Raw genomic sequence first — 18,184 nt, 5'->3', positions numbered from 1 at the left:
TTTCGGGGAGACATCAGGGGTAAGTTATTTTATGCAGAGAGTTATGGGTGCCTGGAATGCTTTCCCAGGGATGGTGGTGGAGGCTGAAACATTAGGAGTATTTAAGAGATTCTTAGACAGGTACATAGGTGGAAGAAAAATACTGGTTACGAGGTAGGAAAGGTTTTGTATTTTTCAAGGAATATATGAGTTGGCACAACATCAAGAGCTGAAGGGCCTGTGCTTTGCTGTAGTGTTCCATGAAATGTCAATGGATTCAGGGTCAAACAATATCTCAGACAGACCTTTGGCATGATGAGGGCAGTGAAACAGGAAAGTCTGCAGACCTGAGATTCAAGTAAAAACACTGTAAATGCTGGAGGAACTCAACTGAACTTGCAGAATCCATAGGAGGTAAAGATATATTACCAATGTTTCAGGCCTCAGCCCTTCTTCGAGGTATGTTGTCTTTTATCCGAAATTCTGAAAATTGAAAACCTCCAAAAAACCAGACATTTTTTTCATGTATCTACATACAAAGCTCGTGTTTAGTGTCAAACATGACCTACGTGACCCATGTTCAACTCACTCTTGAATATACTGCTGCAAGCACCTCCCCGTCCAGCGCTGCTACGAGCACCTCCAGGTCCAGCGCTGCCACGCGCACCTCCCCGTCCAGCGCTGCCACGCGCACCTCCCCGTCCAGCGCTGCCACGCGCACCTCCCCGTCCAGCGCTGCCACGCGCACCTCCCCGTCCAGCGCTGCCACGCGCACCTCCCCGTCCAGCGCTGCCACGCGCACCTCCCCGTCCAGCGCTGCCACGCGCACCTCCCCGTCCAGCGCTGCCACGCGCACCTCCCCGTCCAGCGCTGCCACGCGCACCTCCCCGTCCAGCGCTGCCACGCGCACCTCCCCGTCCAGCGCTGCCACGCGCACCTCCCCGTCCAGCGCTGCCACGCGCACCTCCCCGTCCAGCGCTGCCACGCGCACCTCCCCGTCCAGCGCTGCCACGCGCACCTCCCCGTCCAGCGCTGCCACGCGCACCTCCCCGTCCAGCGCTGCCACGCGCACCTCCCCGTCCAGCGCTGCCACGCGCACCTCCCCGTCCAGCGCTGCCACGCGCACCTCCCCGTCCAGCGCTGCCACGCGCACCTCCCCTGATCCAGCGCTGCCACGCGCACCTCCCCTGATCCAGAGACCCTTCTAGTTGGAGTGTGTCTTTGTTTTGCGCAAATCTGAAATCATAGCAATTAATTAACATACTGCTGTTACTATTATTCTATCATCCAAAGAATTCAAGAGTTTCAGATAAAAGATTCTGTACCTGTACTCAAAGGAGAGCTCAGGCCTTAAACGTCAGTAATATAGGTTTTTGATTTATTGTTAGAGTACATACCATAACATCACAACCCTGAGCCTGTGGATGAAGCAGAATTACCACCTATATGTAATGTACAAATAAAGAACTGTAAATAGATCATGAATGTTACTAACTGTGCCTAACAGAATTTTTTTAAAATCACTAAAGAGCACAAGTAAGGATCTTGAAATGAGTCCCTAATTGAGTTTGTGGTTGAGGAGTCTGATGGTGAAGAGGTAGCAGCTGTTCCTGAACCTGGTGGTGCGAGTCCTGTGGCACCTGTATCTCTTTCCTGATGGTAGCAGTGACAAAAGTGCGTATGCTGGATGATGTGGATCCTTGATGATTGCTGCTGCTCTCCGACAGCAGAGTTCCCCGTAGATGTTCTCAATAGTGGGGAGGGGTTTTCCTGTGATGTCCTAATATATGTTTACCACCTATGGACGCTGCGAGGTCACTGAGTTCCTCCAGCATTTCTGTGTATTTTTTAACTTCACCGTGATGAAGGCATTAGAATGTGCCAGATTTTATCAGTTTCATGAAGGTCAATGAACTGATCCAGTTCAAACCTGTGAATGTTCAGCAGGCTAGACACAGGATGAACATTTAAGGGCAATGACCTTCCATCAGAGATGAGGTGAACTGTCGCTCGTGACTGGCCAATGGATAGGTCCAGCATGGTGCCAGCCAAATGATGCTTACTCCCAACAAGTCGAGAGAAACAATTGGAAATGGAAGCATTAAACAGAAAAGATGAGGAGGCAGAGAAGATGCAGGGAGAAAGAGAGATCAATGTTCACATCCACAAATCACTGAAAACATGTGTGCTAGGATATACCACTGTCATAAGCTGCGTGGACGTAGCAGTCAACTTGCACAAACCTTAGCCAGCCGCATATGCAACACTGCGCAATGGGTAGATAACCTGCTGCAGCCCATTCTGTGTCACCAGAAGTTTCACTCCAGCTTCAATCACCCAATCTCAAGCAATGCTGCGCCCTTTAAACATGTTCCTAGCTTGTTACTGAGGCCATTCTGGCAGTTCTATCAGGACCAGCTCCTACCCAATGTGCCTTACTTCATACCGAGAATTATGATGGGGAGAAAGCCAACTGAACAGGCTTTAAAAGAGTTAGATGGGGTTTTACGAGCTCAGGGAAAGAGTCATGGAGTTAGACATTGAGAAACTGAACAATAGCAGGCTATTCAGTCCACCATATCTCTGCTACCTCTTTGGGAGATCTCGGAAGTGTAATGGGCTATAGACTGCTGCTGCCTAGTTCCTAGAGCAGCCGTACATCTCACTGCCCAAGGAATTGAATTGTGGCCACAGTCAACCCAAACGCTGAATTATTCTGGAGAGTGATAAAATTAGCAAATCCCTGTGCCTCAGGAACATTACAAGGTCAAGTCTGGTAAAGCTCAGGGAGGAAAAATCTCTGCCGGCTGAAATACTCAGCGTCAAGGGCTTGGTCTGTGGCTCTGAATGATGCACTCTGGGTACACGCTGTCAGCTTCGACTCTCCAAACCAATATGTTCACATGTTTAAACAGGAAAGTCTCAATTTTAATCAGGTCGTACTTGAATTGCAAAGTATCTGCATCATAAGACTTAGCAGCAGAATTAGGCCATTCTTCCCATTGAGTCTGCTCTGCCTTCAAATCATGCCTGATGTATTTTTCCTCTCAACCCCATTCTCCTGACTTCACCCCATAACTTTTGATGTGCTTACTAAACAAGAACCTATCAACCTCCACTTTAAATCTACCCAATGACTTGGCTTCCACAGCTGTCTGTGGCAACGAGTTCCACAGATTAACCAACCTCTGGCTGAAGAAATTTCTCCTCATCCATGTTGTAAAAGGACATTGCTTTTTTTTCTGAGGCTGTGCCCTCTGGTCCCAGACTCTCCCACTTCCGGAAACATCTTCTCCATGTCACTCCATCACCCTTTCAATACCAGCGAGTCCAGGCCTAAAGCCAACAAATGCTCCTCATATGTAAACCATCTCATCACCAGGATCATTGTTGTAAAGCTCCTCTGGACCCTCTCCACCGTCAAAACATCCTTCCTTCGATTATGGGGGCCAAAACTGATCATAATACTCCAAATGTTTGACCAACACCTTGTAAAGCCTCAGCATTACATCTTTGCCTTTATATTCTAGTCCTCTTGAAATTAATGCTGACATTGCATTTGCCTTCCTCACTACTGCCTCAACCTGCAAGTTAACCCATAGGGAATCCCACACTAGGGCCCCCAAGTCCTTTTGGGCCTCCACTTTCTGAATTCTCTCCCCATTTAGAAAATAGTCTTTATTTCTTCTATAATGTACATGGCCATACATTTCCCCACTGATATTGCACCTCCCACTTCTTTACCCATCGTGCCCAAGTCCATCTGCAGAGTTTCAACTTCCTCATCGCAGACCCATGTCCCTTTACTCATTCCATGATGCTTCATAGAAAGCATGAAATCTTAAACAGCTTCACTCTTATTAGTCACCTAATGCCTCCAACTGCATCAGATAAATGTTGGGAGAAGGTGGGAGGAGCATGAAGAGGGAAGCCACACGTCTTGAGTGGTTGTACTGTTGTGTGTTGCCTACAAAGGTTAAACTGGAGAAGCTGTTTGAGAGGATCAAGGCACGAGTTAGAACACATTTTCAGGAGGTTAGCTGAAGTGAATTTGCAGAGCTTTTTGGCATTCAGCTAATGTATCAGATTGAGGTGAACTAAATGTAACATTTTATTATTCAACCCACTTGCAGTCTCTGAGACCTGTGAAATTTGAAATTCCTGTGTGTAGTAACTGCTGAAGTTTTCTTTTTTATATATCATTGGAATTTTAAAGGCTTCTCCCCAGTGATGTTACTCAGAAGAATCTTTCTGAATTTTAATGTGCAAAACCTGCAACCAATTTGTGCCCAGCATCCACGAATCATTCAGGTTTTACCTGTTGTCAGGTCTTGTCAGAGCCTTTAATCAACAGAAGTGTGCAAAGTGACCATGTCCTGGCAAGTTTAGTCATTTACGTTTATCAGATATAATTCAATGCAAATTTAGCTTTCTGCTTCTTAAATTACCACACAGCGTTTAAACGCAGGCAAGTTTTGTAGTGAAGAAGGCACCTTTTGTCTCAGGATTCAAGTGGAGATGTTCTCATTGAGCCATTGTTGGAGAGACTGGAGGAGAGTAAGTGGTCTCACCCCATGGTACATAATGAGAGAGAAAGCTGAAGGGACAAAAGTTGCATTTTCAGAGCTGTTGGCTCGAAGGTGCAAAGTAGAGCCCGTGGGCATCAGGAAATGGGTTAGAGGTCAGCCTTGTCTGATCCATGTCTCATGGTTGCCAATGTGATTTAAGGCAAGTTTAATGAGTTCTCGGTGAAAATGCAAGTGTCATATTAATATTTATGATGAAATAAAGAACGTAAATTCCACATGGAGATGTGCAGAGGACAGTGGAAGTGAGCATTTTCTGAGCTGACTGCTTGTTTGAGTTTAAGGGGGACCTGTGTGCTTTGAGAGGTGTCATTATTTCTGGTGCCCAGTGCAGTGTCAGGATGTCCTGTCACTACTAATATTAGCCAGGGGATTTGGGCTGTCAGATTACTGGCTTCTGCAGTTATAATTTCAGAGACAAGCAACCTTGTGAGGATTCGCCTCTGTGTTCTCTGCAGATAGAGAGAAGTTGCTGAAGGGTCAGAGTGTAATAGACATGGACTGATGTTCTCTGCCCTTTTGCACATCACACGTTGGCAGGCAGACACATTCCCAGCTCAGGACTTTGAATTCAGCAGGATGGTGACAGAAATGTCACCTCCTGGAATCTGACCTGCTTTTCTGTATTGCCAGCCCTGCCACAGTCACCTCCACACTGAGGGTGCAGGGTATGGCATTGAAACCAGATTTGGGGGAAGCACCAAGTAAAGCTTTGTGACCCTGCTGCAGATCTCCCTGGAGTACAATAATAAACAACCAACGCTCTCATTAGCACTTTACATCAGCAAACGAATACTGTTCCTTCCGACACCGAACAAGGCAGGGTGCAAGATTTTCACAGGATGCATGTCATGTGCAATCTACTTCCTTCATGTTCCATATTTTAGCTTCCATGTCATCAAGATTACAATCACGGAGCAATTAGGACTTTCTCACCAGTGCCTACATTGGGTTTCACCAGCACACCTTATGCCTAGATCACACCACAACCTTGGTCCAAACAGGAGAGAGTGACTGCTCTGAAAAGCCAAGTCAAGTTTATTGCCATCTGATTACACAAGTACAACCCAACAAAAAAGCATTCTACGGTCCTCAGTGCCAAACATGCAAGCAACTAGACATAACTCACATACAGACAGAAAATGCATAAGCAGAATTCATCTATATAGATAAATAAATACTATTTTGTAGCGGCTCACTGGAGGTTTAATCAAACTGACTCAGGAGGTTCCAAGTGACGTCATGATGTCACAATGTGATGATGTCATTTGGAACGCACAGGGTTTTTAAAAGCTACATGTGACTGTTTTATTGAATTTTGACTCTACTATGTCTGTTCATTTTCTTGTTTTTCATTTTGCACTGACATGGTTGCTACAGTTTTTTTAAATATGAGAGTCTTTGATGGCTAGTGTGAGCAGTTCCTTTGGTCGTTCAGCGTTCTCACTGCCCACTGGAAGAAGCTGTTCCTCAGCCTGGTGGTGCTGGTTCAGATACTCCTGTATCTCTTTCCTGACAGGAGCAGCTGAAAGATGCTGTGTGTTCAAGGTGGAAGGGGTCCTCAATAATTTTGCACACCCTCTTCAGACGATGAAATGAAGGGTATAAAATGCAAAAAATTGTTATTTTTCTTTTGAAACACACAATGTATGAAAGGCTCCCTCAGGATTGGGAAGATAATATTGGGCTTTCATTTCCAGCAGTTCAGTTCCACTGAGTGTTTCAATTTGCTTGATCTTCATAAGCCATTGGACTATTGACCTTCCAATGGGCATCGCTCAGTTGAATTAAAACTGCAACAAGGTCCACTATTCTCCCCCACTCCCTCATCTCCAGCACAGTGGAACCACAAATATGCTAATTTTACACATGCTCAAAATACTGAGGATGTGTTTAGCATAGGGGCACTCAGAGTGAGGCTGTTCACCAATGTTCTGACCATGGGGCCATTGGTGGAAACCCTTCTGACTGTTCCCCCAAGATGGATTTTTCCAGTATTTTCTCCACCTTTTAACCCTTCAAAGTTAGCATTGGGTACAATGGCTCAGCAGTGACATTAGTGATTACAAGCCGAGAATGTGAGTGAAAATCCCACTGCAGGTGAAGGTGATGATGTGGAGCAAAGAGCAAGTATTGGGAATGCTGTCAGATCCCTGCATGAACACAGTGATTTCCCCCAGGCATGGAGTCTTGCTGGTCTTTGTCAATAGCAAGCCCTGGGAACCCAGGTTCCACCCTGAGTTTGGCTGCTGTCTGAATGGAATAAATTCCCCCCACCCTCCCTTGGTACTCCACAATCTTTACACATTCCAAAGGCATGGGCTGACTCAGTTAATACGCCATTGGTGTGTCATTCTGTGACAAGAGTCTGGGAGAGTTGATGGCAACAAGAGGAGAATAAAATGGGATTAGTGTCAGACTGTCATACATGGTTGGTGCAGACTATTTGGGCCAAAGGGCCTGATTCCTCCTTGTACACTCTGAATCTTGCTTGACTCATCTGTTTGTGACTCCAGTACCAGACCATCTAAAGAGCAGACAATTGAATGCACGCCGTACTGACAGGTAGAGTGGGCAGTATCAAGTTACGGGTAACTTGCCCACAGCAGGTGGCCTAAGTGATGTGCAACTCTCAACTCTGATGTTGAAAGTTTATAGGGCACTTATAGGATAATTAAGAAAGCCCATGGGATGCTGGGCTTCATTAGTTGGGGGATTGAGTTTGAGTCGAGAGGTCATGTTGCAACTCTACAAATTTCTGGTGAGACTGCACTTAAGAGTATTATGTGGGAAGGATGTGGAAGCTATGGAGAGGGTGCAGAGATTTACCAGGATGTTGCCTGGATTGGAAAATAAGTTTTATGATGCAAGATTAGAAGAGCTGGGACTTTTCTATTTGGAGCAAAGAAGAATGAGAGGTGACTTAATAGAGGTCTACCAGATAAGATGAACAGCCAGCAAGTGTTTCTCAGGGTAGGAATAGCAAACACCAGAGAACATCTGTAAAAAGTGAAGGGAAGGAAGTTTTGGGATAAGTTTTTACAGAGTTATGGGAGCTAGGAATGCCTTGCCGGGTGGTGGTGAAGGCTGAAACATTAGGGGCATTTAAGAGACTCTTAGGCATGTGGATTGAAGAGAAATAGAGGGTTACAAGGTTGGAAGAGTTTAGTTTTTTGGGGGGAGGAATATATAGGTTGGCACAACATCACAGGCTGAAGGGCCTGTACTGTGCTTTAATGTTCTATGTTCTGTGGTGAGGCTTCCCTTGGAGTATGAGGTACAGTTTTGGTCTTCTTTAAGAAAGAATGCACTGGCATTTGAAAGGGTTCAGAAAAAATTTACAAGAATGATTCCTGGAATGAATGGGTTAGCATAAAAGGAACTTCTGATGGTTCATGGACTATACTCCTTGGAGTTCAGAAGAATGAGGGGCATTTTGAATGTTGAAAGGCCTGACTAGAGTAGATGAGGCAAAGATGTTTCCCATGGTGGGGAAATCTAGGATAACAGGTCACAACTTCAGGATTGACGAGCATCCATTAAAAACAGAGATAGGGAGGAATTTCTTGAGCCAGAGGGTGGTAAATCTTTGTAATTAGGTTCCACCTGCAGCTGTGGAGGCAGGTCATTGGGTGTATTTAAGGCAGAGATTGATAGGTATCTGAATCATCGGGGTATCAATGGTTATGAGGAGAAGCAAGGGAGTTAGGCTAAGTGGGAGAATGGATCAGCTCATGATGGAATGTCAGAATGATACCGATGGGCTGAATGGCCTACTTCTGCTCCAGTATCTTATGATCTTGTGATCTTCTGGTCTTATTTCGCCGAGTTTCACTTGGAGAAGTGTGAGGTGCGGCCCTTTGGTAAGTTAAACTAGGCAGTGAATGATGGAATCCTGTGGAGTATGGGAGAATAGATGGTCCTGGGTACAAACACAACACAGGTTCAATCAAAGTGGTGACACAGGTAGATAAGGCAATGAAGAAGGAGTTTCACTCACTTACTTTCATTAGTCATGGTACTGAGAACAGGAGCAAGGATGTCATGTTACACTGTACAGAACGCTGGTGAGACTGCGCTTGGAATATTATGTGCAGTTCTGGTCACCCAGCTATAGGAACAGTGTTATTAAACTGGAAATAGGGTAAAAACGAATGTTATCAGGACTAGAGGGCATGAGTTGTAAGGAGAAGCTGCAACATTTCTCCCTGGAGTCTCAGAGGCTGTGTGGGACAACTTATAGAGTTTATAAAATCATAAGGGGAATGGATAAGGTGAATGGTTTCAGCCACCATCACAGAATCTAAAATTAGAGGACATGTCAAAGGTAAAAGAGGAAAGATTTAGAGGGTATCTGAGCAGCAAGTTTTCCACACAATGGGTGGTGTGAACAAGGAACAAGTTGCCAGAGGAAGTGGTAAAACTGGGGGCGATTTAAAAGATATTTGGACAGATGAATGGATAGGAAAGTTTTTGAGGGATATGGCCCAAACACAGGCAGGTGAGACTGGCTCAGGTAGGCAACTAGGTCAGCACAGACAAGTTGGGCTGAAGAACCTGTTTCCACACTGTGTGGCTCTATGACGCTCCAGCACTATGTCACCATGGCAACTGACAGTCAAGGTTAAGAGGTGCTGCAAACTTTGAAGCAAATGGATAGATATTTTTGGTAAGGCAAGTTACTAGTGATTATGGAAACAAGGTTGGTCAATGGAGGTAAGAGGTGGATTATCTCTGACCTAATTATTCAACAGGGCAAGCAAGGGGGGGCACTTCCCTCCACCTCCAGGACAGGATGAATGGTTGGAAAGTCTGCTCCCACCTGGGATATAATGAGTAGAGTGGTCACAGACTGGGACTGATCCTGCCTGACCTGCCTGGAGATGTACAACTCAGCTCCACACTGCCCTTAGCAGGATAGTTGGTGCTCTGCGCCTCAAAAATCATTATTAATATTCAACAGGAGACTGCAGGCACTTAAATCACATTGTCAGATTTTTTTGATTGTACATCCTCAGGGGTTCCCTCAGACACAGCAACAAGGTAATACTGCTGTTATTTAGTTGGCAGAAATGCAGTACATTTGGAGAACAATGTTAGTTGCTGTTCACCAAAATCATTATCCAGTCTTCAGAATTAATTTATTTGTATTAGACGGTTACAGGTCATTTCAGGTTCCCAATGCAGAGACTTTGTTTCCCAGGCAGGTGGTTGTGAGGATGAAGGGAAAGGGAACCCCTGGTCATGGTAGGGTTCCCCATCACAGCCTAGCACTGCCAACTTGAAGCCGAATCTTGTTATTGCGGCCCATTCCAACTCTCTGCTCTCCCTCTCTCTGCCCTCTGCAGACCCAGTGACTGGGAATGCCCATCACATCGATTCCCCAACAACCAGCAGCTGCTCTCCCAAGAGCCCATGGCGTACATCTCCAAGGAGCTCTCTCTTTTCCCTCGGAATATGGGAGCTGACTTTATATTGAATGATAATGTAAATGCCAGTCCTCAGGGATTTGATTGTCACTGAGAATCTGCAGTGGGAAAGGCTTTCAGTTCAATCATCAGACAAGGGCCTTGGGGGTTCCCTGCTGATGTTTAGATCAGGTGCTTCCAAACCTTTGGGCTTGAGGGTGATCATCAACAGGCCCTCTAGGCTGAAAGAGTTGGCAGCATTTCTGTGTATGTGAGGCGACTGCAGCTACAGGCCATAATCAGGGAACTCCAATGGCAAACCATGCCTGTCGACATCATTGCTCAAAGCACTATGCCTCCATTCCCTGGCCACAGGGACCTCAGCAGAACACTGACTAACAGGAATACTGGAGAGCTTTGCCTTCCTCCAGACCCATGTTGCCACAGTCCTATCCCTGGTAGCCTGATCTCTCCTGTTCATTCTCCCACAATTTTGCCCATCCTATTATCTACACACTACTCTGTCCAACCCATTTTGTTTTTCCATTATCCCAAGACATCCATTTTGTTTGTTATTTGCCTTTTTAATTTTAAATTGATTTAGAACAAACATTGAAATTCAAATATATTATACCATCAAGTGTGCTCCCTCTCCACTTTGACCCAGCTGAGATTGCATTTGTACCCCCCAGAAGTGAGGATGGGGAATCTCCACTGCAGATCCCCTCAGCTGCCTGGACCTCTGACTGACCACCTCTCACTTTCTGCATTGGGTAGGTGTCCAGAGGTCAGGAGTGTGAAATACCACTGGAAGCAGACCCTTCGAGTAATCAAAGAGAGACTGCAACCTCCCTCACTCCATATTAACATGGGATAGACTTCTCCATGCTGAGTCATATGTTGTTCCTGCCTTTGGATTGTTTAATGGGGCAGTGTACTTGTCTGTCTATCTCACTCTCTCTCTCCTTCTCCCTTGTCACTCTCTTTTCCTCTCTCTCTTTGATGCACCATCAATAACTCCAAAAGACTGGAAATTATGCAAAACTGACAGGCTTTTATTCACAATAGAATGGAGGCACATCCATGCTGGTTGACTGTCCTAAACTAGGGAGGGGGCTGTGGAACAGTCACCTTTGTTCAGGAGCCACAGGTACAGCCAACCAATGGATTCCACATTAACCCCTTGTTTTTAGTCTGGCGAGGTGAAGTGCATTAGATACAATCACAAGTTAAGTCTCTTGGGCGGTCTGATTTTCCGCTGCGACTGTCATAGTACTGGCTGTGACTGCGGTGCAGTGATGGAGTCTGGACAGTCTGGGGTACCTGTATGCAATCATTGGCTTTGGCTTGGTGGGTGTGTGGCAATGAGTCTGGCATGCCATCCATTGGGGCTGGGGTAACCTGTCGTGGCCCTGGCACATCATGGATGGTGAGAGGTGAAATGGGTGCAGGGTGATCAGTGATGATTTCCGGAGCTCCTGAGGACTCCAGATTCCTAATAGAGGCTGTGTCTTCATGCCCATCAGGGTATGCCACATAGGGGTTAGCTTGAAAGAGATGGACCTTTTTGACCAGTGGGGTTGGACTTCTGACTCTTCATATTTCCGGAATAGGTCTGGCCCTGGGGATGCCAGCCATGCCGGCAGCAGGTCCCTGTAGTGGACTTGAAAATGAAAACATTTGTTCATGTGGTGTGGCATTGGTAGCAGTACATAGGAGTGACCTTCTCAAGTGGAACACCTCAAGGAGGACCTCTTGCCAGCAGGAGACAGGAAGGCTTCCAGATCGCAGGGCTAGGAGGACTGCCTTCCAGACTGTAGTGTTCTCCCATTCCATCTGCCTGTTCCTTTAGGGGTTGTAGCTGGTGGTCCTGCTCATGGCGATGCCTCTGGCCAGCAGGTACTGGCGCAGCTCATCACTAATAAAGGAGGGCCCCAGCCTCTATGAATATAGCAGGGGAAGCCAAACAGTGTGAAGAGACTGTGGCAACTGTCATGTCTGGGCAGAGGATGGCAATCAGAAAACACAAGTACTCATCATTGACGATGAGGAAGTACTCACTGCAGACCGAGGAGGGGAGGGGTCCTTTGAAATTGATACTCAGTCATTCAAAGGGGCAGGTGGCCTTTATCAGCTATGCTTTGTCTAGCCGGTAGAAGTGCAGTTTCCACACAGCACTGTCTTGGCAGTTTTTGGTCATCGAACTAATCTCAATGGAGTAAAGCAGATTGTGAGCCTTGACAAAGTCAAAGAACCTGGTGACTTCAGGGAGTCAGAGATCATTGTGGAGGGCTTGTAAGAGGTCAATTTGTGCAATGGCACAGGTTTCACAGGATAGAGCATTTGGGGGCTCATTGAGTTTCCCGGGCCTGTGCAAGATATCATAATTGTAGGTGGAAAGTACAACACTCCACCTCAATATCTTGTTGTTTTTGATTTTACCTCACTGCTGGTTATTGAACAGGGCTGCACGGTAGTCAGTCAGCAAGGTAAATCATTTGCCAGCCAAGTAGTACAGTACCACCATGACAATGGCTTGGGCCCCTTTTTTGACAGAAGAGTGCCGAATTTTGGGGCCCTGGAGAGTGTGGGAAAAGAAAATGATGGGTCTGTCTGTCTGGTTAAGTGTGGGAGCCAGGGTGAAGTCGGATGCATCGCTCTCCACCTTGAACGGGGTGGATTCATGAAGTCTGCACATCCTCTGGTGTTAGGGGAAAAGTGGTGGATTTAACAAGAGGGTGGGCCGTGTCCACCTTGTAAGAGAAAAAACCCAGGCACCTTTTCAGGGCTTTAAGGCTGTGAGGGAGGAGGAAGTTCCAAAAATAGGTGTATATGGTTAGGGTCGGGGCCAATGACTCCATTCTCAATGACTCAACCAAGGATGGCAAGGCAGGCAGTGCAAAATACACACTTATCTGTATTGTACATGAGGTTGAGGAGTCTGGCAGTCCGTTGGAATTTTTGGGGTTGGCGTACTGGTCCTACAGATCTTGGCCACAGATGGTGACGTTGTCTAGATACAGGAATGTGGCCATGCGGTCCATCTCCTGCTGAAAGACCAAGACCCCATTGGTGACACAGAAGAGGACACTTAGGAAATGATAGAGGTGGCCATCCGCCTAAAAACCAGTATATTGGTGGACTTCCAGGTGGATGGGGAGTTGGTGATATGCTAACTTTAGGTCAATGTTGGAGAATACCCAATATTGCACAATTTGGTTCATCATGTCGAATATACGGCAGAGGGGTACACATCCAGCTCTGTGTACCTATTAATAGTTTGACTGTAGTTGATAACCATTCTGCTTTTCTCCCTGTTCCTCACCACTTGTGCTCTCCAAGGGCTGGTGCTGAGTTCAATGATTCCCTTTGTTGAGTAGCTGCTGCTCCTCTGCCCTAATAAAGGCCACGTCCTCGGTACTGTACCGACTACTTTTGGTGGCGATGGGTTTAGATTGGCAAACAATGGTGGAGGGTTGATTTTGAGGGTGGAGGGTCCATGTGTCATGTGTGCTGATCAATTAAGTTGTTGGCAGGGGTCAGTGGGGGGGGGGTAGACAACTGAAGGGTAGTTGGCAGTAGAGGGCAGTTTAAAAACTGCTGGTTCCAGACAGTGGGGGAGAGGATGGGGCCCGTCATATTCCATAGTCATGCTATTAAGGCGACGTTGAAAGTCCAATCCCAGTAGCATGGCAGCGCATCGCTGCAAAGTCATTAGGAGTTTGAAGTCTTTATAGTCTGTACCCCGCGCAGTCAGAGTCACAATGCAATAGCTGTGGATATCTGATGTATACGACTTTGAGGCCAAGGAGACCTTCTGCCTTATTGGCCTTGCCTCTCTTTCTCTCCCTCTCTCCGCTCCCCTCTCACTCTTTCTCTCTATTCTCTCATCCTCTATCCCACCCTGCCTCTCTCCATTCTCACATTCTATCTCTCCCATTTCTCTCTTCCCTCTCTATTGCTCCTCTTGGCTTCTCTATCCTTTTTCTCTCTCTCCCCTTCCTCTCTAGCTCTCTCCCTCCACCCCCCCCCCCCCCCCGCCCCTCCCTGCCTCAGTTGAAGTCAACCTCCTCACAGTTCTGCAGCTGACTTGGCAGTGTGGTGACAACACTAGCAGCAGGGAAGCAGCTCCTTTAGCATGCTTAATGAAGTTATATTCGGGCTGTGACACGACTGCAGGCAATACTTAGCACCCCAAGAGCTGCAGGCTGACTGTGAACTAAACGTGCCCACAATCACATTTGTCAGTAGCAGCCTTGGGCAATGTTGAAACATTTCCCATTCGTGCTGATTGTTGCAGGAAAACAAATGGATTAAAGTTGATCCAATTACCCCTGGGTGCTGAGGTCAGTGAATGAGTGTACGAAGGGTTGCCTTGTCTCTCCACTCATCACAGTGCTGACTGCAGCCAAGGTCCCTCTCGGAACTTCTCTTTGCCAAGGAACTGGATAATCAACCCACAATTGTGACCCGGCTGGCATTATATCATCCTCAAACTCACCAGAGCACCTGGACATGGAGCAACTATCCCGTGCCTTAACATCTACAGAAATGTTGAAATGCCAAGGGTTTATGTGATTCCATAAGGAGGTAGCTGTCTCTCCCTGGAAAGTTCCTGGATGAAAGAGATGCCGCTGCTGGGTGACTGCAGGCAGAGAATCAGGGCTCCAGCGCAGTTCTGGTGCATGTGTGCAGCAAGCTCTAGAGATCTGGAACACCATCAGGAATGGGAGTGAGAGGAGGCTAATCCCCCTACTCATCTTCCCAAGCACCCATCACTTTCTGTCTGAAAAGGTTGTCCATGCATCTCCTTTAGATTTCCCCTCTCAGCATACACCTTCACCACTCTATCTACTCTGTGGCTACTTTCAGCGAGCTGTGAATGCCCCCAACATCCTTCTGTACATCAATACATCTGCATAGATTCCACTTACATTTGACTTCCCAAAGTGCAACACCTCACACTACTATATATTAAACTCCACTGCTACTTCTTTGGCCATATTTCCAACTGGTCTGTATCCATAAGATAAAAGAACAGGAGTAGGCCATTCTCCACTCTGCCATGACTATCTACCACTCCACCTGGTCGTGTGACATCTGTAAACATTAGTAAACATCTGATCAATAATCATTGAGTGTCTTCTGAAAATCCAGGTACGTTACATCCTCCAGACATCCTTAATCCACCTTTTTGTTACATTCTGAGTTTGCCAGCAAAATCCCAAAAACATTTTCTTTTGTAAAACCATGTTGATTCTGCCCTATTATGTGTTTTCTGGGATTAAGTGTATACCTGGAGGAGTTTCGGGAACTGGGGAGAAAAATAAAATAGGAAATCAAGAGGCTAAAAGGATGCAGGAGATAGCTCTGTCAGATAACATTAAGGTTAATCCCAAAATATTTTATATGAAGGAAAGAAAAACCAGATTAAAAAAGATGGGACCCCTTAGGAGCCACAGGAGATGAACAGTACTTCTCTCTGTTCTCTGTAGAGAAAGCCATGGGGACTGGGGAACTTGGGGAAGTACTGGCCGTGTGTTGAGAACAGTTAGTGTTACAGTTGAGGAGGTGCTGATGTGTTTTAAGGTAGACAATCTGCTGGGCCTGATCAGATGTATCCATTAACATTGTGGGAAGCTGAAAAGGAAATTGAAGGTGCCCTGGCTGTCATTAACTTGAGCTGAGGGGCCAGAAGACTGGAGGGTGGCAAATGTTGTGCCACTATTCAGGAAGAACTGCATGGAAAAGCCTGAGAACTAGAGGTCAGTGAGCTTAATGTCTGTGGTCAGTAAGTTGTTACTGAAGATTATTCTGAGGGAGAAGGTATACGTGTACTTATATGAACAAGGGCTGATTAGGGTTGGTTTGGATAGCTTTGTAACTGGGAGGTCATGTCTGTCAAATCTAATCGAGTTTCTTCAAGATATGATCAAGAAGGTTGATGAAGGTAGAGTTTTAGACATTGTATATATGGATTTCAGTCAGGCATTTGATAAGATTCCACACAGCAGGCTGCTCTGGAAGGTTAGATTACATGGGATCCAAGAAGAAAAAGCAGAATGGATAGAAAATTGGCTTCATGGTAGAAAGCAGAAGGTGGTAACGGAAGGTTGATTCTCAGACTTGAGGCTAGTGGTGTGCCTCAGTGTTTAGTGCTGGGCCCATTACTGTTTGTAATCTGTATCAATGATTTAGATGAAATGTGAGGGGTTGCATTTTGGGGTCTAAATTGGGCAGGACCGACACAGTGAATGAAGTGTGATAGAGCAGAGGGATCCAGGTGTATAGGTATACAATACCTTGAAAGTGGCATCACAGGTAGATGGGGTGGGCACAAAGGCTTTCGGCATATTACATCAGTCAGAGTACGGAATATTGATGTTGGGAGGCCATGTTGCAGTGGTACAAGACATTGGTGAGGTCCAATTTGGATGATTGTTCTCAGTTTTGGTCACTGTGTTACAGAAAGGATGTGGTCAAGCTGGAGAGAGTGCAGGGAAGATTTGTGAGGATGTTGCCAGAATTTGAGGTCTTGAACTATCGGGAGAGGTTCAGTAGGCTGGGGCTCTATTCCTTGGAGTGCAGGAGGATGAGCGGCGATCTCAAAATCTCTGAGATAGGCTCAGTGGTGTACAAAATCATGAGGAATAGATTGGGTGAACGCATAGAATATTTTGCCCAGAGGAGGAGGGGGCAAGAAATTTTAGAGGAACCTGAGAGGTAACTCTGTTACACCAAGGGTAGTAGGTGCATGGGACAGGTTGCTCGAGGTTGTGGTTGGAGGCAGGTACTATTGGAAAGTTTTAAGAAAAAAAAATTGGACAGATTCATGGATAACGTGGGTTTACTCAACCTTTTTACCCTTGTGGAACCCTTGAAATAGTTTTCATGTCACATGGAACCCCTGTAGAAAATTTATTATATACACTTATTAATATCTATCTTTTATATTTTTAGTGTAGTTCACATGGTAAACATTACATTTTTTTTGATAACTTGTTTAAGGAAAAAATGAGCCTTTTTTTGTCAAATTTATTGGCATTGCAAAAAAAATCATACTGCTCGTTTATGAGACCTCACACCAAGGTTTTCATTTTAAATAATAAGAGGTTGAAGCCTTTATTATAATAACCAAGGATTTTCCAACAATATACCATCCATGTATAGTAAAATTACAAATATAAAATTAAACAAAAATTACTCAAAAATGCATATCACTGTTTCTTGCAGAACCCCTAGCGACCTCTTGTGGAACCCTAGGGTTCCGGGGAACCCTGGTTGAGAAACACTGATTGAGAGGGATAGAGGCAAACACAGGCAGATGGGACTAGTGTGGATGGGACATTGTGGTCGGCATGGGTAAGTTGGACAAAAGGCTCTGTCCCCACACTGTCTGACTCTGTGGCCCATCTCACCACATAAGCACAGCAGTGAGGGGACATGGATTTTCCAGGTCTCTCATGCTGCGTTCATCCTCCACTTCATCTTCATGACCTGACCACTAGCCTCCATACTCCAGGTTCACTTACCACCTCTGTGATCCTACCATGCCCAATTATCCAGCACAGCAAAGGCCCACATTTAACTTTTCTATTTTCCACCACCCTGTGCCTTTATAAATCCTTTTGTCATGCAGCTTTCCTGGAACCCCATTCTGTGCAAGCTCTGATTTCACCATTTGTGGCACCATTTGCAGCTTCAGTGGCCTGGAACCTAAACTCTGGTGTCCTCCTTTTATCAAGTCAAGTTCATTGCACAAGTACAACCCAATGAAACAGCATTCTCCCTGGTCCTCAGTGCAAAATGTGCAAACACAATACACAGACAAACAATACGTGAGCAGGGCAAGTATTTCATCTACATAAATAAAGTGTTTTGTACATCTGAGAGTCTCAGATAGTTAGTGTGAGCAGTTCCTTTGGTCGTTCAGCATTTTCACTGCCCATGGGAAGAAGCTGTTCTCAGCCTGGTGGTGCTGGCTCTGATCCTCCTGTATCACTTCCCCAATGAGAGCAGATGAAAGATGCTGCGTGCAGGATGGAAGGGGTCCTCCATGATTTTGCGTTCCCTCTTCAGGCAATGATCACGTTGATGAGGGCGTAGGGAGTCTCCTGTGATCCTCTCTGCCACTCTTATGGTCCTGTGGATTGATCTCCAATCCATTTCTCTGCAGCAATGATGCCACACTGTGATGCGGCCAGCCAGGAC

General features: G+C 46.0%; 1 protein-coding gene across 24 annotated transcripts in view; it reads left to right on the top strand.

Moving 5' to 3' along the window:
• The window catches only part of cadm2b (cell adhesion molecule 2b), a 1,102,220-nt gene that overhangs the window by 829,058 nt on the left and 254,978 nt on the right, over positions 1-18,184 (top strand). For 3 of the 24 annotated variants that reach the window (XM_069889152.1, XM_069889150.1, XM_069889146.1), the window contains exon 1: positions 17,207-17,335. The exons of 20 other annotated variants lie outside the window; for them this stretch is intronic. In XM_069889152.1, coding sequence (XP_069745253.1) covers positions 17,332-17,335 — 4 coding nt within the window. In that variant the 5' untranslated portion in view covers positions 17,207-17,331. Of the gene's footprint in view, positions 1-9,218; positions 9,235-17,206; positions 17,336-18,184 lie in introns of those variants that run through there. One more of the 24 variants, XM_069889158.1, reaches the window with a different exon arrangement.

Source organism: Narcine bancroftii, chromosome 7, assembly GCF_036971445.1.
Source record: "Narcine bancroftii isolate sNarBan1 chromosome 7, sNarBan1.hap1, whole genome shotgun sequence".
NCBI classification, from domain to species: domain Eukaryota; kingdom Metazoa; phylum Chordata; class Chondrichthyes; order Torpediniformes; family Narcinidae; genus Narcine; species Narcine bancroftii.
This window is presented reverse-complemented; position numbering and strand designations above follow the sequence as displayed.